Raw genomic sequence first — 22539 nt, 5'->3', positions numbered from 1 at the left:
TCTCCATTCTTGGAGAGAATCAAAAGCCAACTGGAGACAATGCCTGGACAGCCAGCTCTAGGTGTCCCTGGGGATGTTGAACTCAGGTGCTTTCCACAGGTCCCTTCTGTGTTTCTGAGAGATATGGGAATATAGAGATAATGCTGATACTGCAGTGTGAAGATATGCAATTATAGCTTTTATGGTCTTTTCTTTTTAGTATAACTACTTTCTGGGCATCCATGTGGACATCTTGAACAGTTTGGAGGAAATTAACTTATATTGTGGAAGGAGTAAGAAAATCCTAGGAACAAAAAGCAGGCCTCCATATGTCCCCAGCACTTGGCTGTGTTCCTGTATGACCTGTGCAGAAAATCTGTTTTATGGAATGGGCAGGTGAATGTCCTCCAGCTCTGAAGAGTTACTTTACACAGAGAAAAGTTGCTATCAGTTTTACAGTTTTTTCTATCAATACAAGTGGAATTTTATGCATTTTATAGAGATTTTCTGTATTTAGGCTACCAAGTTAGTGTTTATGTGTGCATTTTGGTCATCATTGTGCAGCCTGGGCTTTCTGCCTTCACATTTAATGGGCTGTGTGGAGGTGAGTGAGAGATGGAGCCACTGCTGCTTTGTTCTGCTCTGCAGCTGAGTGATGGCTGTAGGAGGTGAAGGAGTGAAGTGCTGATGTGCAGCTGCATGCAGAGAAGCTGCTGTTCCTCAGACTCCTTCCCAGTACCTCCTCCAATAGTAACTGCTCCAGCCATTATCTGCCCTCTAGCAGTGTCATATCTCCATAGCTCTAGCAAGTTGTTCCCAGTATACTGTGCAGGGAATTACTGGAAAAGTAGAGGAAGGAGAAAGCTGCATATTAGAAGCTTATTCACAAAGCTCTGCATCTTCAGAAATGGTTCAGAAATGGTAGGCTCAACCTCCCTTGTCTTTCATAAGTTTATATCACACCTTGGCCTGATTAAGCCCTTGCAAGAATCTGGGGACAACCTGGCTATGCAAGACACTGTCAAAATAATAGTAATCAACTGCAAAATAAATACCTGTAACACTTAATTTTTTTGAGAATTCAATTCTAACATGTAGGGGAGAACATGGCTTGTTGTGTGAGACATCATCACACGATCCTCAGGCTTTCATGCTGTGTCTTGCTTCACATTTGCTATTTTACAGTAGCTAAAACTGCCAAGAGACTGACTTCCTGCCATGGTATGAAAGGTTTTTAGACCATGGAGTTCAGAGCATCTGGGCAGCTACTTTGGTGATGTGATGAACCAGAGCAGCACTGCAAGAGCAGGGTCTATGTTTTATGCATTTTTGTTCCTAGTGAGAACTGATATGATGTGAATCATGATGCTCTGTGGTATTAATAATCCATGAAGAGAATTCTCAAGCAGAGCTAAGAGGAAAGTTAACAAGGCAAATGCAGTGATTATAGTGTAGTTTATTAATGAGTCACATCTTGCTTGCATCTCAGGTGTAAAAGATTTTCTTATTCAATAAGCTCTGAATTAAAATATAAGTAACTTGTTCTTTGGAAGTGTATTTTCTTCTGCAGTTGTTAGAAATACCAGAGTGTGCTCATAGAGCTCATGGCCATCTTGTTTTGGTGTCCCATCCCTCCCAATACATGATGAAATAAATGAACAAGAGAGAAATCCAAGATCAGGTATTTCTAGTGCTCTCACCAGCTATTTGTTTTTTAAAATACCACCAGAGGTTCAAGGTAGATTTCTTTACAGCAGAAAACCTCAGTATCACAGAGATGTAAAGCAAACTATCTTTTTTTAAAACAAAATACCTGAGTTTGATGGATATCTTTAGTGAATATAAAATACTGTTACATAGTTAATGTTAAGTGTGTTGGTTATAATTGCTTCAGTGAAATAGTTATATTAAGTAGTATGTTCAGTAGAGAATTCAACAAATTGAGAGTGGAGGTCATGCTTTGTTTTAGGGCATGGAATGGAATAGTAGAAATTCTACAAATAATCTTTCTGCATCTTAAACAGAGAGAAATATATTTGTTTTCTGTTTTTCTGATAGTTATAAATCATATACCTGATCTTTAACAGTGGATTTGACCTGTAACTGTAATTTCTGACTATTAGGTAACTTAGAGAAATGTCTTTGTTATGTTTTGACCTGACCATCTTTGAAAAAATAGATTTAATAATCATGCAGGTGAATATTTTGTGCTTGTGGCATAGTGGCTCTTCTCAGGTGATGATCCTTCTTCAAAAAAGATGCAGTGCTCAGAGCAATCACTTAAGATCTGGAAGCTAGGTCCTTGCTTTGCCTCTGATTTCTTTTGTTGGACAATAAATAGCATAAGGTGGATTCCAGTTTAGAAGTGTATCCAATGGTCTGGATTGTTGCTGAATAAGGAAATGAGGCTATTTTGTTGAGTCATGAAGGTTTTACCTCTTCTGAGAAATATTTCTACGATGTTGCAATGGGTATGGTGAGGGATAAAAGTTGCATTTATATCCCTCCTTCTCTCCCTTTTATTTCTTCAATTTTTGAATTATATGACTTCACAAGATAAACCTTAGAATCAGTGCTTGCTACTCTATATTTTAATGCTATTTTAACATTTATTTATTGTTTGGCAAACATTAAATCTGAAAATAATTCACTGTTTTTCACTTTACTGATAGTTGCTTTTCATATCATTAGAATGTTACGTTAGAAGCTTTGCTAAACCTTCAGAGAAATGAACCAGAGCCACAGTCTCTTCCACTCCTGGCACGGGCTGTGTGATAAGAAGTTATCACCTTTTAAATCTTGTGCTGAGCACTGCAGGATTGCAGTCCTGGCAGCATGTCCTTGTTGGTCACGAGAACCATTTGGCTGCACTTTCCCGTAATGCTCCATTTTGGGCACTAAGGGTTACAGGAAGGATTATAAGCATGAGACTGGCATGCATGAAATAAGTGTAATTATGGGATTTAAGATACTTCAGAAACTTCCAGCCAGTCCTTGGACTCTATTGTTCTGAGGCAGTTCAAGTGGACATTCACTGAAACATGCCTTGCCAAGTATTTCAGGGGCTACTTGTGAATGGAAACTTGGTATGAAGTAAGATCATTTGCTTGCTTTATTTTTTTTTCAGATAACTGATTTCCAAAAATAGGGGATGGATCATTTTTCTCTGCAGTGCTGTATTAGTTGCAAAATAAAAAGGAATTCTAGCATAAATATTTGTGCTACATCTGGCACTTGTTTTCAGGCTCTTAGGTATTCCTGGAATCCAACCTCACCTGCTTCACAAATTCCAGCTTGTTCGGGACCCTGTGGGCTGCAGAGTGACTTCAGTGCACTGATCCTATTCCCTCTTTGTAGGTTATTATCATAACAGTACCAAAGTGGCTGTGAAGACTCTGAAGCCTGGAACCATGTCTGTGCAAGCCTTCCTGGAGGAAGCCAACCTCATGAAAACACTTCAGCATGATAAGCTCGTTAGGCTTTATGCTGTAGTGACCAAAGAAGAGCCTATTTATATTATAACAGAGTTCATGGCAAAAGGTGAGAAAAACATTGGATCTGCATGCTGGTTTGATCTGAGGTGGAGTTAATTTTATTCCCAGTGGGTGTATGGGGCTGTGTTTTAGATTTGTGCTGAACACAGAGCTGATAACACAGAGATGTTTTTGTTATCACTGAGCAGGGCATGCACAGAGCCAAGGCCTTTCCTGCTTTTTGTGCTGCCATGCTGGTGAGGGGCTGGGGGTGCGTGGGAGGAGACACAGCCAGGACAGGTGACCCCAGCTGACCAAAGGGATATTCCAGACCATGTGGCATCATGTTCAGTACAGAAAGTGAGGAAAGGAGGAGGAAGGAGGGACATTTGGAGTGACAGTGTTTGTTTTCCTGAGTAACCATTACATATGATGGGGTCCTGCTCTCCTGGAAATGGCTGGGAATGAGAATGCCCTTGGGAAGCACTGAATCAATTCCTTGTTTTGCTTTGCTGGTGTGCACAGCTTTTGCTTTTCCTCTTCCTATTAATCTGTTATTATCTCAGCCCATGAGTTCTCTACCTTTTACCCGTCTGATTCTCTCCCTGGTCCACTGGTGAGGAGTGAGTGAGTGAGTGAGTGAGTGAGTGAGTGAGTGAGTGAGTGAGTGGCTGCCTGGTTGATGGCTGGGGTTAAACCACAACAGTCTGCAAGCAATAGTTTAGTGAACTCTTCTGCTTCTCCTAAACCAGTTCCTTTTCTTCTTAAAGAAAGGAGTTATTTTTGAATGTTCAAATATTAAGGGAAGGAGCACCTATCCTTAAGATGGGCTGAGGCTTTAATTTTATGACTCATTACTGCATTTGTGAGAGAAACCATTTTTACAGTCTTCTTAAATGTAGCATTTTCTATTGTTTCTGAATTGGAAGATAATCCCCACAATAGTTCTGGTTCTTCTGGACTCCCTACCTAACTTTTGATTCTGGTATCATAGCAAGGCAATGAAAGCAAACCTTAGGAATTGCCTTATGTGGGACTAGAATTGAGAAAGGTGTGTGTAATAAGGTGAGTGAGGAATAGGTGCAAGTAGTACAAGAGGGGCTGCACTACTAGGAAAGGACTCTATAGAGCATTACTACACAAAATATGCAAAATTTCCCTCTCAGATTATCTTGGGTAGTAGTTTTTCTTGTTTTGTTCTGTTTTCAAGCAATTGTGCTGATAACTTAATGAACAAATACTAAGGCACTTAGTCTGTATGAATTGGAAAGGATTGATGTATGTGATTCTCCTAGGCAGCTTTCCTGATAGACCAGAGAGTAGGGTGCTTATCAAACTCAACCCCATTGAAATGAGGTATGGTCTCATGGGAGTTTTCCACAGCCAGGGAAATAGCAAAACTTGTATGTCTGACACGTTGATTTGGGTGTTCCTGCTGTTAAATCATGCAAAGAGACTGTCTTATTGTAGTCAACTTGAAAATACATCAAAATATTTAACTGCATCAGTTTTGTTATCCAGATGTGACGTTTATTCTTGTAGTAAGATGCACTGATCTAATCCTTCTCTGTTTTAACAGGAAGTTTGCTGGATTTTCTGAAGAGTGACGAAGGAAGTAAACTGTTGCTTCCAAAGCTAATTGATTTCTCTGCTCAGGTAAACTTGAAAAATGTGCTCAAAATTAATTTTTTGAGGTTACTTCTCTTAGAGTCTGAAACTCATACCAGGCCATTTTATCCTAAGGATTTTTACACTTAAAAATGCAATTCACAGATCAATTTGAGTAAATACAGTTAATTGAAAAGAGGAAGTAGATGGAAGAGTTTTCAAAGGGAATATGTGGTTAGGCTTAACTCTTAGATACCACTAGTGACGTGTTCAGATGGAGTACCCAGCTGCCTTCTTTTGAGCAGCTACAATTTGAAAGTATAAGGACAAGTTTGTGAGTTTTTGCTTAGCAGATCCCTTCAGAGTTAATAAATGTGTCATTTTTACTTCTTAAGTTAGGTTAACTGGTCAAACTCCTCTTAACCTCAGGGTACTCTTCTTGATTTCAAATTCTTAGGTAAATTATTGTGAAATGCTGTTTCAGGTACTAGTGTATGAACCAGGATGATCGTTTCAAAATATACAAGTTATCTCTGTCTTAAATGAAATCTGAAGAGAGACTCCAAAGTGATTTGTGTGTCAAAGCCTCAATCAAAGCTCACAGAGCCCAGTGTTTTGTCTTGGACAGTTATCAGTGTTTTGTCTTGGACAGTGCAGGGAGGAATGTAACAAAAACAGAGTAATAATTCTCCTTTTGCAGATTGTACTTCATGTTAGTAGTGGTAATGATGGCATTTCTGGTAGGTTATTGTTAACCTACCTTTTTTGGTTTTTTTTTTAATGTGCATTAGTGTTTACAGATTGTTGTACCCTGTTATGTTAACTTGTTATAACTCATGAGGAAAGATGGGAAAACAAGAATAAGTATAATAAAGCACTAGGAATTTATACCAAAAATTCACAAAAATAATATGATATAAACTTTTATGTAAATAATTATAGGATTAGGTATTAGGAAGTATTTCATTACCAAAAAAGTTGTCAAACACAGGAACAGGCTTCCTAGAGAGGTGATCAATGCCCCAAACCTGTCATATTTTAAAAGTCATTTGGTCAATGTCCTTAATATATGCTTTAATTTCTGGTTAAAGTGGCCTGAAGTGGTAAAGTAGTTGGACTAGGTGATCATGAAGGTATTTTCCAACTGGAACTATCATATTCTATTGTATATTATATATCGACTATTATTATATAGATGTTCAATATATCAAACGTAGCTTTTTATTTCACATAGACTCAATGGAAGAGATATTTTTCCTGTAATTGTTGGTTTAGATGGCCTGAAGTGGTAAAGCACTTGGACTAGATGATCACTGAAGGTCCTTTCCAACTGGAACTATCATATTCTATTATTATGTAGATGTTCAATATATCAAATGTAGGTTTTTATTTCACATAGACTCAATGGAAGAGATATTTTTCCTGTAATTGTTGGTTTAGTGTGGCTATAGGCTCTTTAAATTTTCTGAACTCTTTGGACAATTTGTCCTTGAGAATTTATTTTTAGTGGGATAAAAGCTTTGTAGATGTGGAAAATCTGCTGGATCCCAGGTCATGGTCTGAAGAAATGAGTGACAGTGGGCAGAAAAGAGGTAGCTTTGAAAATAATGTCTAGAATTCAAGAGAGAGAAGAATATCTGTGAGTGCTGATGTGAAAGGAGACCTGGGATGAGGAGAGAAAAGCACATGTGGTTTCACAGCAGACCTTTTCATAGGAGTTAGGGACGTTGTGTTCATTTTAAATTAATGCTGCATTTTTAGAAATTTAAGGCTTGAAAAGGGTAATGAACTAAAGAGCAGCTCTGTGTACAACCTGGGTAAATCACTTCAAGATAACAAGGGTCAGAGATTGTCATTCAGAGAGCTTTCAAGGTCACTTCAAATGGACATCGCTTGTCACCCTGATCTGACAGCAACCTCTCACAGCCAGCTCCTGCACTGGGCCCCAGGGGCCAGGACCTTGTGCTGCACAGGTGATGTGGGAAGTCCCTCTTGTCATATAAGATGTAGACCATCAAGAGAAATTGCTGAGACTGGCTTAGAGTCATCCTAAAGGGATGTTCAGGAATGCCTCTCTGAGGATTTCTGGCTGAGGCCCAAACAAAACTTTGGAACAGAGATACTGGGATTTTTCTTACGGAAAGAATTTGTAGGGTTTTTGAGCTCATTTGTGAAGAGCTCTTAATGCCGCTGTGTGATAACAGGAGTGTGTGGAATAGACTTGAAGGCTGCATGTGTGTCGTTCCAGAGCAGAGATTTCCCTCTGACCAAGACAGACGTTCCACTGGTCTTCTCTATCTCTGACAGTCTGAATTAATTGATAGGTCTTTAGGGCAAAAGGTGGACAAAAAACCTTTTCAGACCTCTGCTAAGGTAACCTGTGGATCACACTTTTCCTGAATGTAGGCTGTGTGTAAAGGAGAACACAAGATGTGTATAGTTTTTTGGCATGACTCTGGTTTGTACAAATGGAACACTAATTTATTCTTACAGAAGTGATGTTAACCTCTCTGCAGAGCAAAGGGGAAAGAAATTTGGAGAGGTATGTTTCAGGAGAGTTTAAAATTAATAGAAGGAAGCTTGTGGTGAAGATTCTTATTCTTAGATAAGATCAGGCTTTTTTTTTTTCCTTCGTGGACACACAATTGAGCTCTTCATTACTCTCTGATCATACCATTCTGGTAAACTACTTTGCTTTATCCATGCTTCTCAGGAACACTGAAAATGCAAGAAATGGTAGCTGTGCATTAGCTTTTTTTTTTGCCCTCATCCATCTGTGATGTTACAAGACACAGGAGGGACTGGGAATGGGAGAAAGGGAGAGGAGGATGTGGTCTCTGTGACCATTAGCTGGGTAAAGAAGGCAGTTGTACAGGAAACCCCAAATGAAGCTGATTTTCCAAGTCAAGAGCACTGTGGGCTGTTGTTTGCATTGCCAGGCTGTTGTTTAGTCCTCTACTCCCTGAGCTCATTATGCCTTTGCCTTGAAGAGTCTTGAAAAAAATATGTGTTTGCAAGAGGAGAAACATTCTGGCATTGCAAAATGAGGACTGCTCCTCTAAGTGAAATAAACAACTTCTTTAAAGTAAGCATTTTTCAAGCAAGTAATGAAATACACTGCTGCTCTGCTACACTGACTTAGCTGTCTGGTTAGTTGAGCACACCTGCTGATGGACATTTTTGGCAGAGATAGCTGTTACTGGGTTACACTTACATCTAGTGCCTACCTTAACTTACAGCTGTGGTTCTGGACTTTGGTGGTTTGCCTTCTGTACTAATGGTCACATTAGTACAGAATGGAAATTAGTATTAGTACACGTGGAAATTAGGTTTGTGGAAAAGATGGCAAGAAAATGCTTGCTGGGAAGGTGGTCCAGCTCAGTTTCTAAAGCAACCTGCTCTCTGACAGAGCTGAAGGTATCTCTCGTGTTTTAATCAGTGCATGTGAAAAGGGGCTGGGGGAATTTAACGTCAGCTATGCCCTGGCAAAGACAAGTTTATCCATTGGAGGTGAATGTTAGAAGTCTCTGAAATTAGAATGTTTTAAGGGAAATGAGTTTTGCAAGCATATCTTCAAGCACATTCTATCTACGTTAGTACAGAGAAGAGCTGTGGCATTTCCTGTAGGAGTCAGCACCAGCCTGGCTCCTTCAGTTCCTACAGCAACTGGAAGACTCAGGGTTTTGCTAGCTGGTTTCTGTCTTGCCTCAGAGGCAATTTACCAGAAGAGCCTTCAATTCTTTGTTTCACATTTCCTGAATTCATAGTTGTTCCTGGTTGATTAGATCTGCTGAAAACATATGACACGAATTCAGCAAACCTTTTGTATGTGTAAACTCTTCCTGCTTCTTATGCAAATCCATTACCTTCTGTGTGGGATGCACATGTGCTGTGGCTGTGCTTAGGAAAACTGTACCTGTTTTTACTAAACAAACTCATAACTTTTGAAAGGGTCAAAGCTTTGTCCTAAAAACAGTAATTTCTTCTTCCTCATGCAGTGCTGATACTTTCATTAATTCTTCCATGATCTACAGCTTGACTGGCAACTTCTTGCTGTCTTCCAAGGCTACAGTGCCATTGAAATAATAGTAAGCTTAGAATAAAATTCATGGAGATTTTTGATGCAGTGTTTTAATTCCTCTCTACCCTCATTTTTAAAGTCATAGTAGAAAGTCATCCCTAGATTACAATTAATTTTAAGTCTTATTTGGCATTGTAACATTTCCACTGTGTATTCCTTCTCACGCTTCTTTGAATTTTAATGATACATTCTAATGTTCCAGTGCATAATTATATATATTACTTTTATAATATTTTTTTCCCTGTGAATCTGCTTTAACTACATAGCTGCTTGACTGGGACAAGGAGGAATATGATTTTGCAGCCTTTCCTGACTTCACCCTTAGGATAAGCACTGCTGCACACTGAAAATTTATTACACTGTTGTATCATTTGAAGATATGTGTCTTTTGCAAAGTTTTCAATGGCCAGATACAAAGGGTCTACACCCTCTTCATAGACAAAGAGTCATGGGAAGATGAACTGACCTTTTGAAAACTCTGTGATCAAGAAGTGTGTTTTATTTTATTATGCATCTGGACATTATTGAAAGGTGCAGCTATTGAAAGTCTGATCCCAGACCAGAGACAGCCCTGTCCAGATCAATAACACCTCCACAGTCTCCTGGAGGACTTTTCTTTCATGCTTACCCTGGGTACGTAGTCCCTAATATGTAAAGATTTGTTTGAGGTTTTTTTGAAAGGATTTAATTTGGGTATTTCTAAAAGTGTGTGTCAGTACTTCATTAAAGGTGACTGGGAACTACTTCCTTCTTGGCAGTAACACTTGAGCAGTGTAGGCAGAATTCTCTTTTAAAGGCCACAAAACATATTCCTGAAGCCCAAATTAGCTTTCCCATTCTGCTCCCAAATAAATGTTCCATGTAGCTGAGCAGTCTTGACAGGTACCAATGATCATTAAAAGAGAGGGAAAAAGGCTTTAATTTTCTTTTGTTCATATGAATTTCTCTAACATTAACATTTCATTTAGCAATGAAAACCCAACAATAATCATTAGAAGTTAATCACGTGGGCTCTGGCACCCATCTCAATCAAAAAATCTCGAAATAGTTGTTCTTTTTAGAAGCAAAGGTTTAACATGACCAGATGTGTGAATTCAGTTGTTTAGTCACTGTGTTTCCCCTCCTTTGCTGATTCAAAATTCCTTGCTGTTAATTTTTTTCCTACTTTGGAATTTTCTACATTTTTCAGTGAATCTAGTACAAATAAGAGGAAATAAAGTCATCTTTTCAATGGCTTTTCTTTGTTGGACTTGGAAACTAAATATCATGATCACAAATGTTTCTTTTGTGAAGTGATCCTTCATTCCCTATCCAGCAGTTCACCAAATGTTATATCTGTGCAGGGAAGAAGGAGGGAAGCTGATTCCTCTGTGCATTTGATGTATTTTTGGTGGCATTACCAGACCTGTGTGCATTTTGGGTGTATCTGCCATGCTGGCCAGTCCAAACTCAGCATCAATCTTACAGCAAAACCTTCCCGTTCATCGCTGCTTCCTCCCCAGACCCATGTAATGGCATGGGGAGCAGAGAGAGGCAGAGCAGACTAAACTAAATACTGCTCTTCTGTTGTGCCTGTAAGACCCTCTGTGGCAATAATTCACTAGCAGCTACTTCCTTCATTAGTAAATGTTTGACTTGTTTCTCGAAAATGTGAAATACAGGTGTTGCTCATTCTCCTCATAGGAGTTTCTTCTTGGTTTACTGTGAGAACCCCCCTGCACTGTACAAGGGCAATGTCACACTTCTCTGAAGAATGTATCTGACTGTAACAAGAGGTTTGCAGTGGAGGAAGTGGGTGGGCAAGTGGCTCTATTTTTCCATTGCTTAAACTGAAAAAGAGGAACAAAGACTGCGTAGTTTTGTGTTGTAAGTGGTGGCAGTGTGTGCCTTGGCAGTACCCCTTGGGGACTTTTTAAAAACGAATAAGCAGAAGTGATGTTCATGTTCTCTTCAGGTTCAGTCAGCTGCTCTGCCTGCTTTACTGCACAGCTGAAAGAGGCACCTCTGGTGCTGGGGAGGGATCCCTGCACTCTCTGCTCCTCGGGGGGAGAGGAAAGAGCCTGTGGTGAAGGTGCCTGGGACAGGCACTGGTCCCTCTCTGCTTTACTGCTGCTCCACTGGCACATCTGAGGGCGTGGGTGCTCCCCAAATCATGTGGCCAAGAGGGGTCTGTCACCCACAGGCATCCCAGAGAGGTGCCTGTGGAACCTTGACTGGGAATGTCCCATCACCAGTCTCACAAGAAAGATGAAAACTGATGGTTCCCAAAGTTTTTTTCTTAACTCTGCTTAAACTTTTGGACAGAATACAGTCTACACATCAGTTTTATTACTCTGAGTTTAGGAGCTATCATTTCAGGGTTTTTTTTTGTTGTTGGTTTTGGGGGTTTTTTTTTAGGTTTTTTTGGGGGGGGGGGGGGGGGTTTGTTTGTTTGTTTGTTTGTTTGTTATTTAGGAGCTATCATTTCAGGGGTTTTTTTGTTGTTGTTGGTTTTTGGGTTTTTTTAGGTTTTTTTTTGGGGGGGGGAGGGTTGTTTGTTTGTTTGTTTGTTTTCCTGTAAAGGAAGATGTTCTTCTTCAGGGAAAAAAAAAAAAAAAACTAATCTGGAAAAAATCACCCCCTCTGCATATTTTTGAGGTTATTAATCCTCTTTAATTTGGTTTGGAAATCAATTTGGGCTGCTGAAATGCAGATTATATTTACTTACGATACTATCTGAGAGCTGGCTGTTGCCAAAAATTCCTCATGTATGAACAGGTACGTGTTGCAGAAGAAAATAAAGTTGTTTTCCCTGTCTTAGTAATTGCTTCCTAATTTTCCAAGCTTATACTGGGCAGAGAGAAAGTTATTTGGTTTCATTAACTATCTCTGCATTGTTGCTTTATCAGTACCTACTTCATAAGAACACCTGTACCCTAAGTCATTAATTCTTTCTATTTTCTTAGTATTTAGAAAATAAACTGGTTAATAATTTAGAAAAGATGATATTTTAATAGAAATCTTAGGAACATTTTATTCAAGATTCTGTTTCAGGAAATGTCTTCCATACGTCTCTAATCCTGCCAGCTGTTATTCACCCAAATAATTCTTTCAGAGCTGCTACCGTAAGCAGAGTTTTGCAGGACTGGATCTGTGCATAGGTTTTCCACAGCAATCCCCCCTTTCCTGACTTCCATCTAAAAAATTCTCCAAAGACACCAGTAATGAATAAATGGATGTGGCTTTGCTGATACCTTCGAAGAAAGAAGGATCAGACCTGCTAATGGAGCTCTGCAGTACTGAAATATCAAAATAGTTGTTCTTTTGGTTACAGATTGCAGAAGGGATGGCATACATAGAAAGAAAAAATTATATCCATCGAGATTTGAGAGCAGCAAATGTTCTGGTTTCAGACCTGCTGATGTGCAAAATTGCTGATTTTGGACTAGCAAGAGTGATTGAAGACAATGAATACACAGCAAGGGAAGGTATGTATTTTTATTTTTGTTCTTAAAGCTTCTGCCTCTGGGAGGCAGTGAGGTTGTATCTAACAGAAACATGGTCACCAAGGATAGGAAGTGCTGTAACAGCTTCCTAGGGGCTTCATTCTAATGCCAACAACTTCTAAAATGAATAAAGGAAACAAATAACTTTTCTGTGCTGCCCAAGCTTTTTGATGAGTTTATTTTAAGTAAATTTGAAAGACAAGGACAACCTAGGGTATTTAACTGCACACAATTTTTTCCTAAATTGAACAAAGTGATTGCATAGTCTCAGCTTCCCTCTCACAGAATTAAAGGCCAAGAAACTGTGACCTTATATTCTCTTAACATCCTTAAGTGCCTTATGGACCTCCTTTCAAAGGAAGAAACCCTAGCAGGTTTAGTTGCTGGTGACAAGAAAAGTTTTAGCAGAACTGGTTAGCTTTGGAAGCTGTTTGAGGAGCTGCAGCATTAATTTGCATGTTCAGCAGCATTGTAGGGACACTGGAAGTCTGAGTCATGTCCCTCTTCAGCACATGGATGGGAGGTAGCAAGGTCGGGACTGCCCAGAGGAAAAACATGCTGTGAAGGGTGTGTGTCTGGGTTTTGCCATGAGTGTTTTGCTAATGTTGTCAAGGATCCTTTCAAGAAGTGCATTGTTGGTTGTAGTGAAAAGTTTTTATTTTTGCTTCCATGCTTAAGGGTAACTTTCTAGAGTGGTTTGTTAGCTTTGCCCTTCTCCTTTTAAAGACACTGCCTCAGGTTTTCACAGTCTGGATGGATGCTCTGGTAACATGGGCAAGAGGGGAAGCATTAAAATATGAAGAAAGATAACAACGCACTACAGCTGCGATTAAAGGAAGATGAGCTATTCAGCAGGCACTGAGTTATAGTAATTCAGTAGATCAGAGGGAAACTGATTAAGCAGTTTTCAGAGGTACAGACCCATATCTGTGAGTTTTAGCTAGCTCTGGACATTGTGTATTGATTGAATTAACTTCTCAGGTTATAAATTTTTATGTCAAGTTTCTTTGATGTGTTTTCTGCTATCAGAAAAGATTCCTAGCTCACCTGGTATTTTGTGCCAGAATGTTAGAGCAGGCTGAAAAGGGCTCAGAGAGACTCTGCTTGTATTACTCCTCGTTGTCAAATGAATTAATGTAGTATTCCCAACAAAGGCTGCCTGAATGTTTTTTATTTAACTGTCAGGAGTTTGCTTTTATATGGCAATTTCTGGAATCAATTAGTTAGATATGAAAGACAGTAATTTAAGATATTTAGACTTTTTAAGGTATGTCTTGCTACTGCTTTTGCATCTATGGCTGAATGTGAAATGGATTAAAGTGACTATTTGAGACTGTACTTTTTTTTAGGTGCAAAATTCCCTATTAAATGGACGGCACCAGAGGCAATTAACTATGGATCTTTCACTATTAAATCTGATGTGTGGTCATTTGGGATTCTCCTCTATGAAATTGTTACATATGGAAAGATTCCTTATCCAGGTATGGGCCTGTGGTTTTACCATGTATTTATACTTTGGTGCTAAAAGGCAAAGAAAATATTCAGGAAGAGAGCTGGCATCTGACAGTAGTGACACTGATGATTGGAAAAATGTCTTAGAAGTAATCTTACTGCTTTGAAAATTTAGTCACTGTGTGTGTAAGGCACATGCCTCTCCAGGATAAATTTTAGCAAACAGACTAATGGCACCACGGGTTGTAGTCATTTTTATATGTTCTAAACATGTTGCAACTGCAGGAAACTCAGATCCTGCATTTATGACACCCTGTTTTGTGGAGAGAAGCACAGTCCCATGTCAAGGATGCAGTGCTGCAAGTTCTAACAGTGCTCTGTAAGCTGCTGGGGACTTGAATAACATCATATGTGAAGACACTAAGAAAGCAAGTTTTCACAAGCAAATAGGCTGTAATAATTTGTCAGTGCTAGATAGTCTAAACAAATATGAAAGCAGACCCTAAGGCAGTGTTGATGTACCACTAGGAATGTTTACTGTTTATTGTTCCTTACCGTCAGGTACAGGGCCACAGAGGTATGCACATCAGATGTGCTGCATTGGGTAGCTGTGAGATGGTAGTGTGCTTCATGTTTCATTTTTCATTCTTCAACAAAATATATATTAATGTTTCTAGCATGCAGAGACACCTTGTATAAAGGGTTTTTTTATGCACATAAAATTGTTACATCTCAGGCATAGCTGATTAATTCTGGGCGACAGACTGCATTCATTTAAGCTTACTGATTCCCATAGCTTAAATTCCCTTATCTTGTGGGCAAATGGGGAAAGTACAGTCATGTTCACCTGTACTGCACATCTGATAGGCAGAGTAACTTCTAAGAGCCTTGGGATCTGACAGGAAAGGGAGACCAGATATTTCATCCAAGCAAAGTTTTCCCAGTGCTTCCGGTACGGGAGCTCTTGCTTTTAAACAGTGAAAACATTTTCACCACTTTATGAGCAGCTGGAATTCTGCATCCTGAACTGCCAGAGATGGTCAAGAGGCAGACCCAAATCCCTGAAGTGACAGTAGGCTGAACACCTCTGGATGCAGGGAGATGGGAAATCCCACAAGACTTGGGCAGTGGGAAGAGGGTGATGGCACAACTTTACACTGCTATGGAAGTGTGACATGGTGACTTTCCATACAGAGGTGAAGCACTGCTTAAGGAGGGTGGATGAAGGATCAAGGAAGGGAGATGGGAAGGATCAGAAGGGAGATGTGTGCAGCCAAGTAATGCATGGCTCTTCCCACAGTCAAGATACCTTTTTCCCCGTTAGCACTTGGCTGTGTGTACACACAGCTCCTGCACTGAGCTGGGCTCACAAGATTCTTTCTGAAGAATTTCTGCTTAGAAAATGGTCCTTCTCTGAGTAAACCTACAAGGTCACCTAGAAACCAGCACTACAAAAATACAAAATCCAATCCAGTACTTAATTCTGCAGCTAAATCTGCTCTCTCTTTACCTTCATAAGCCATATCAAGGTTTTATTCTAAGAAAAAAGTCCATCTGTACAGCAGACATGGTACTGCTGCACTGCTGTGGGAAAATCTCTCTTCTAGGGGAAGTCTGGGCAATATTTTTTTTTAAATGTGGGAGCATTTTTATGAGCACCATAAATATTCCATGCACTGTGGATTCATTTATCAACCAGCAGTTGCATATGGAAGGCTCTTGACTGCATATTAGAAGATTTTAATATTGCAGGTATTTTTTTTAATATTTGCAAGTATTACTTGCATTAAAATGGATGCAAGATCTACATCTATTTTAAACAGAAGTATAAATTGAAATAGCCTATTAGACTGAAAGTCAATTCTGAGCACCAGAATCACAGCAAAATACGTGGGTGACCAATCTACTTTACATGAAGAAATGTGACAGATTTGGGCAAATTACCCAGCATGGCAATAGTAACCCGGTGATAGGTTGTAACCAGTAGCAACTGGACAGAAACAGTAAATTGATTTTTCACTTCCAGTGGGAATGCTTCAAAATAATATTTTCAATTATTAACCAGCTCTAGCAACCAGAGTATTCAGCATGTAGTTACATATGAAACAGTTGGAGATTAAATTGGCAAGTAGCTAATACCTGTGCTCAACTTGGTAGGAAGCATTTCTAGCCAAGAAATTTAGAGCTTTTGTGATCTTTGTTCTTAAATTCCAACAGCTGTTTCTCCTCCTGAGAAACTCAAAGCCATTAGAGGAACTAGAGTTTCAGGAACTACCTCTGAAATATAAAACAAGTATCTGATTCTCTGGGCACATAAGTTGAATTGGAATTAAAACCTAATTTCTGGGTGATTACATAGTATGTCAATACTGGCAGCTCCATAATTGCATTCCAGTTATACATGCTGCTCTTCACAAGGTGTGACCCTTTCTGTGCAGTGGCATTCTTCCTCCATACCACTCTGTTCACATCATTTCCCAGGCCCTAGCATAAAGAAATATGTCTTTGTGAAACCTAACAGGTACCACAGCATAAATTAACAGACGTGTACCAAAACTTCAGCATTCAAGAGGGTGTGAGTGTGATAAATACGTATGTGGGATATATTTCTGTTACTGATTAGGATGTAGATATGGTAAGGCAAGTGATTCTTTAGCTACTAAAAGAAAAAAAATTGAAACCATTAAAAAAAAGTAAAGTTAAACAAGTAGATATTTTGAGAATACTGTTTGGACTGTGGATAACCCTTTTTGTTTTAAATAAGACCCCAAACCTATGGAAGTATGTATATGACATATTTACTATAAAAAGGTTTTCATTTTTTGCTTCTGAATTCAAATGGATATTAAACAGATAGTTTTCCTGCAGGGTTACTAAAACATAGGCTTTGTCCTTAGCATTCACAATGTAACAATCAGTCCTGCAGACAGCAGATCTAAGCACAATCCTATGAAGTACTGAAACCCAAAAAATCTTCCCAAATCTGCAAAAAAGCCCAGTAGCAGCAGTCTTTATGTAGCAGCACGGTTAACTAAGATTTTGTAGGGTAGGAATAACTGTTTTACTCCATATATTATATGCAATCCATTTCTTGAGGTTCAGGCAGTGCAATCACTGTTCTCTATAAAATGCTTTATTGACTTTCTTCCTGTATTTAATTTGTCTCTATATAGCAGTAATTCCTTTTTCTGTGACAACATTCCCTTCCCCTACTTTGAAATACTTCTTTTCTGCATATGGGCAGTGTTAGTTCAGGAAAACTTCCCTTCTCCTTCCAAAGAGGAACTGAAAATACAAAAGATGTGCCCAAAACAAGCACTTTGATCCAGACTCAGATTACATGGCTGAGGGTATTTTTGGAAAAGCTTAAAGCCAACAAGCTTGAGCTGAAGTCAACTATATGAACTATGGTCATCTTGAATAATCCAAGTAGTTATACTGGATAAAGCTGTCATTTGGTTGTAATTCAGATGTGTCCTCACCTGCCAAGTGGCTCAACCCACAGCCACAGCAGTCAGATAATACAGGCAAAGGCCTGCAGAGTCTGCAGCAAGGATTCAGGGGAACACCACATCTGCATCTCTACTCTCGACCCTGCTCAGAGCAGGACCCATCCTTCCTCCTGTCAGCCGAGCAGAGCTGCTCTCCCTGCACCTCTGGGGAGCTGGTGTGTGCAGGGGACTGTCCTGCATGGGCCTGACCAGGGGCTGAATGGCCTGAGAAAACCTGGAGGAACTGTAGTCTTGGGCAGAACTGCACTACATGGAGCATTGAGGAGGAGTGGCCGGTGGCTGAGAGGTCTGGGACACCCTTCTCAAAAGGAAAAGCCTTCTCTGGTGAGCAGGAATCTCTAGGCTGAAGCACAGGTGCTTCCTGCATGCCCAGCCATCAGAACAAACAGCAGTCACTGAGTACAGAAAAGAGTCTGTGCCAGAGAAGGTAATGCAACCACTGGGATGATTAGATTTGCAGAGGAAGGGACAAGCCCAAAGGCAGGTTTCTGGGTAGGAAGTGGTGAGCCTAAAATAGCAAAAGGTGGCCCTAGCATAGCTGACCTAGGTGTTGAAATTGTTCTGTGAACCAGTTTCTCAAGAGTTTGATAAAGGAGGGGAAGGGTGACAGGAAATTTAAAACAGGGGGAGAAGGATGGAGTCTAGGGCAGGACTCTCTCATGTGACATTAGCTGGCATGTGAGGCACAGGATGCACCACTGGTACTTACAGTTCTTGTCCTCTGGAAGAAAACCATAGCAGGCAAAAAAAGCAAAGCTCAGCATTGCTGGCAAGAAGGTTTTGCATGACAGCAGTAGGACGAGGGGAAATTGCCTACTGCAATTAATGATTTCATGAGTGACTATCCAGTATCTTGCAATCAGCAGCTTTTACGCAAAAGCTGATATAGAAGAAATACTGAGTTTTGGGCAGGCTGACTGGCAGTGTGGGCAAACAGGGAGGCTGCTCTCCATCTCAGGATGGATGGGTCTCCAGCAAGCAGAGCAGCGTCCAGTATCTTGCAATCAGCAGCTTTTACACAAAAGCTGATATAGAAGAAATACTGAAAGTTTTAGGCAGGCTGACTGGCAGTGTGGGCAAACAGGGAGGCTGCTCTCCATCTCAGGATGGATGGGTCTCCAGCAAGCAGAGCAGCAGCTCTGCAGCTAGAGATGAAGGCTGGTACCAGGTCAGGCTTTTGCTGGGAATCACAACACCATGGGAAGCAGAGTAAATGAGGACAGGACTGGTCAGAAGAAAGGAACAGAAATGGTTCTGGAGACAAGAATTATGATTTTTCCCACAGTCTTGTTAGACTTGGCACTAAGGAGGTTGTGGTGCTCAGCTGCAGAAATGGAAATGTTCCCACCAGGATTTTCAGAGCAAGTCCCTCATTGCTGGTGCATGAGGGACCGACCTTGTTTATCGAACTCATGCTAGGAGCTGCCTTTATAAAATAAGTAGCAAAGGTATTACACTAGTGGTTGGAGATCTTTGAAGTAAAAAAAAAAAGAAAAAAAAAACTTCTCTAAACTTCTCTAGAAATGGAGATAATTTCATCAAATCTTTTTTTTTTTTAAGGTATGAGCAATTCTGATGTGATGGTTGCTCTTCAGCGTGGGTACCGAATGCCACGCATGGAAACCTGCCCAGCTGAGCTTTATGATATCATGAAAACATGCTGGAAAGACAAAGCAGAAGAGAGGCCAACCTTTGATTACCTACAGAGTGTGCTTGATGACTTCTACACAGCAACAGAAGGGCAGTATCAACAACAGCCATAGAGCAAAGAACACTTTTTCTGTTGCCACAGATCATTGGCACAGACTGTCTTTAGAAGAGACTGCTCAAACCAGTTACTTCATGCATTCAGATGTCTTAACTGAGTGTGGAAGCTGAAATGCTGAAGAATAATTCTGCAGAGAAATAATGGTTTTATTTAGTTAAAACGGTTCCTCTAAAGCTTCAAGTTCTCCTTAAAGGCTATGTGGTTTGCATCTGTAGAAACACGCCAAAGCAAGCAGGCTTTTTGGGGTGGAGAGGGAGAAGGAAGGAAAGCAATCATGCCCTGGTACAGTTTGACAAGACCTTCTTAGGATCTAAGTCCTGCAATATGTTACAAGGAGACCTTGGTGAAAGGGTTGAGAGGATGCATGAACAGCTGTTTTCAAAGCAAAAGTCACAAAGGAGAACTTACAGATTTAAGACATGGTGATGTTCTTAAATCATCTTTTTTGGAATACAGCATATTGCAAAAATTATTTTTGTATCCTTGTTGTTTCACATTAGTATCAGGCATACTATCACCTCTTGTAAGACTTTCTAAACAGTGTCAAGGTTTTCTTGGAGGAAGAGTTATGTAATGTATGTAATTCTTTACATTGAAAAAAGTTCTCTAAATTTAAAATAATTTTCAAAGCATTATGGAACCATCAGATGCAGAAGTGCAAGACAAACACACCTGACTGCAGATGTGGCAGCACACCTTACTCTCTGTTCAAGCTTCAGCTTCCCACAAGGCCAAAGTCATCATCTGAAGTCCATGGAAAAGCACAGGATATTGAAGGAAGTTAATACCTTCATTTCAGTAGCTGAAAATGTTACCAGTGAAAATATTTTAATCTTCATTTTTAATCCTCTGTGGTTATTCAAAAATATTCCTTGTATTTTTGCTGCTTTAATCAACTAACCTCAAACCTGTTTGAAAGCTAAAACTAGCTCTAGCACTATCAAAAAAATTTGTGGAAACATGCAATAAGATATCAAGTTATATTGCAGTGACATTGTCATTTGTTGCTTAGTATTACAAATCTAATTCTTAAAAGGCAAGTTGCTGTGCTCTCTACATTGAATTGTTCTATCAAATTACTTACCCAAACAGATGAGCTGGTGCACTTGCAATGTAACCACAGCACAGCATAGATTACTTCTTTTTCAAAGTGACACTGGTTCTTAAAACTGAAACCCAGTACACATCTTTGCCATCCTTCAGCCCAATTATTTAGGCAAATGGTACTTTGCAGAAGCTTAAAACTTTTCTGAGAAAGCTTCAGTGTGCCTGCAGTTGAAGCTCAGCAGCAGAAGTATTCATGGCTTTTCTTTTCCAGGGGCTTCCTTCAGTCAAACTGTGCAGTTTAAACAGACTATCAGTTAAATATGTAAATAGTTTTTATTGTATGGTGATTTTTAATTTTAATAAACACTTAATCTGAAGCTAGTAGTATGGTAGTAATTTGAGATAAAACAAATGGCTGATGTTCTAACCAGTGGTAGCTTCATATGGAACAGGGGAATCTCTGATTGTCACCACTACCAAGATTAATGGACTCTGCTGTCCTTACACCTTTGAGAAACTGAAAAGGACCAAACCCACCATTGCTGCATCCTTCTTGTGGTTACTTGTTATCCTGGAGGGCATGAAGAGAAGAACCAACCCTCAGCTATTCTTGAAAACAGCTTGTCAAAAGCCTTTAACATAATAGCTACACTGTGCTTTAGCAACTTTTGGGAAAACATTAACAGTTCAGCACTGGCCAGTAGTTCACTACAGGCTTCATTTTATTTTAAGAGTGAAAAAAAGCAAAAAAAAAAAAGCTCTAGATAATGTAACTTTGTCTTTCAAACCATTTGCTGTAGCCAACCAAAGAGCTCTGGGAAGTACGGAACAGTTGCTCAGGGAGTAGGAGGTTATAGTTAGTGTTACATAATAGTGCTAGACAGGGTGCCAGGGTGTAGCATGTTTGAAATGGTATTATGGAAATTTTCCAGTATCAGCCTTTCCTGATGATTTTTTTAACTTCTGTTTTAACTGCTTTTCCTAAAGCAATTTGTACATAACAGCTTTCTTATTCAAGAGATCAACATTGAGTGTCTCATATAACTACACCAAAATATTTTTTAATAGCTGAAATAGTTTATGTGGGAGTAGACAAATATTTTAGAAATTCTACCTTGCAGGGATTATAGACCTTCAGAACTACTAAAACCAGATAACCCTGTGTTTAACAGAAACAGTTCAAAACATGAGAAAAGCAGCGGCTGAAGTACAACCTCTACAGCCTCGTTAAATAGATGTCAGAGTGATTACTGATCACAGACCAGCCCAAAACTCTCAGCAAGCTGGCAAGAGGAGTCACAGCAGAGCAGGGCTGTCCTCCTGTCACACGGGAAGGCTGCACCACCTACTGTCTCCCCTGGGAGGGTGAGGTTCTTGCTTTGAACTCTGTCCCCTTCCAGTGTGAGAAACTCCCTTCCAGGGAGTGATCAATCCAATTTTCTTAGAGATTCCACAGCAAGCCTCCAGCAATTACAGGCATTCTACTTCCACAGTAGTTAAAAATCCCCTCACCTTCACTGACTGGAAAGGGCTCTAGGAATACTACTTCAAATTTTATCATGCTCCAGTCTTCCATCCTTAAGCTACTAGGTAAAAGCTAAGTAATATAATCAAAGATATGATTCTTTCAAATCAAGATCATCCTATATCAATCACTGACATTATTTAGGCTCTAATTTCATGATCTTTTCTTGTCTTGGTTTTGCCGATTTATAAAATGAAGAGTCAGAGCTGAATTTAGCAATGGAAAACTTTATTAAATACATGTTTCAAAACTTAATACATATTCCTAGTGGAAATTCAAATTTTATTAAAACAAATTTCTTCACAAAGCCAAGTTAGCTGAAAAATAGCAAGGAGCCAGATCAGATTTAATTTCATCACCTTCTTTAGCAGTTTGCTTAGTTCGGTCCCAAGAAGGGAGTCTCCAGGGTAAAACCAGAATATTAACAGAAGAACCATGCTATTTTAACTACTTAGGATTAAGTTTACAAGCCATGTGATTTCTAGGAATCAACAATGATATAAGTTATGAACATAACGAACAGCAGGCGGATTTAGGCTCTAATTTCATGATCTTTTATCTTGGTTTTGCCAATTTATAAAATGAAGAGTCAGAGCTGAATTTAGCAAT

At 39.6% G+C, this 22539-nt stretch overlaps 1 protein-coding gene across 6 annotated transcripts in view; it reads left to right on the top strand.

The window, feature by feature from the left end:
* Positions 1-20786, top strand: part of LYN (LYN proto-oncogene, Src family tyrosine kinase) — a 49353-nt gene extending 28567 nt beyond the window's left edge. For all 6 annotated transcript variants that reach the window (XM_039702921.1, XM_039702924.1, XM_039702926.1 and 3 more), the window contains exons 9-13: positions 3337-3519; positions 5032-5108; positions 12455-12608; positions 13976-14107; positions 19151-20786. In XM_039702921.1, coding sequence (XP_039558855.1) covers positions 3337-3519; positions 5032-5108; positions 12455-12608; positions 13976-14107; positions 19151-19353 — 749 coding nt within the window. In that variant the 3' untranslated portion in view covers positions 19354-20786. The remainder of the gene's footprint in view (positions 1-3336; positions 3520-5031; positions 5109-12454; positions 12609-13975; positions 14108-19150) is intronic.
* The last annotated feature ends 1753 nt before the right edge of the window (positions 20787-22539 follow it).

Source organism: Passer montanus, unplaced genomic scaffold (assembly GCF_014805655.1).
Source record: "Passer montanus isolate IOZ18808 unplaced genomic scaffold, ASM1480565v1 scaffold16, whole genome shotgun sequence".
NCBI lineage: Eukaryota > Metazoa > Chordata > Aves > Passeriformes > Passeridae > Passer > Passer montanus.
Note: the sequence above shows the minus strand (reverse complement) of the source record. Positions and strands in the feature narration are given on the sequence as shown.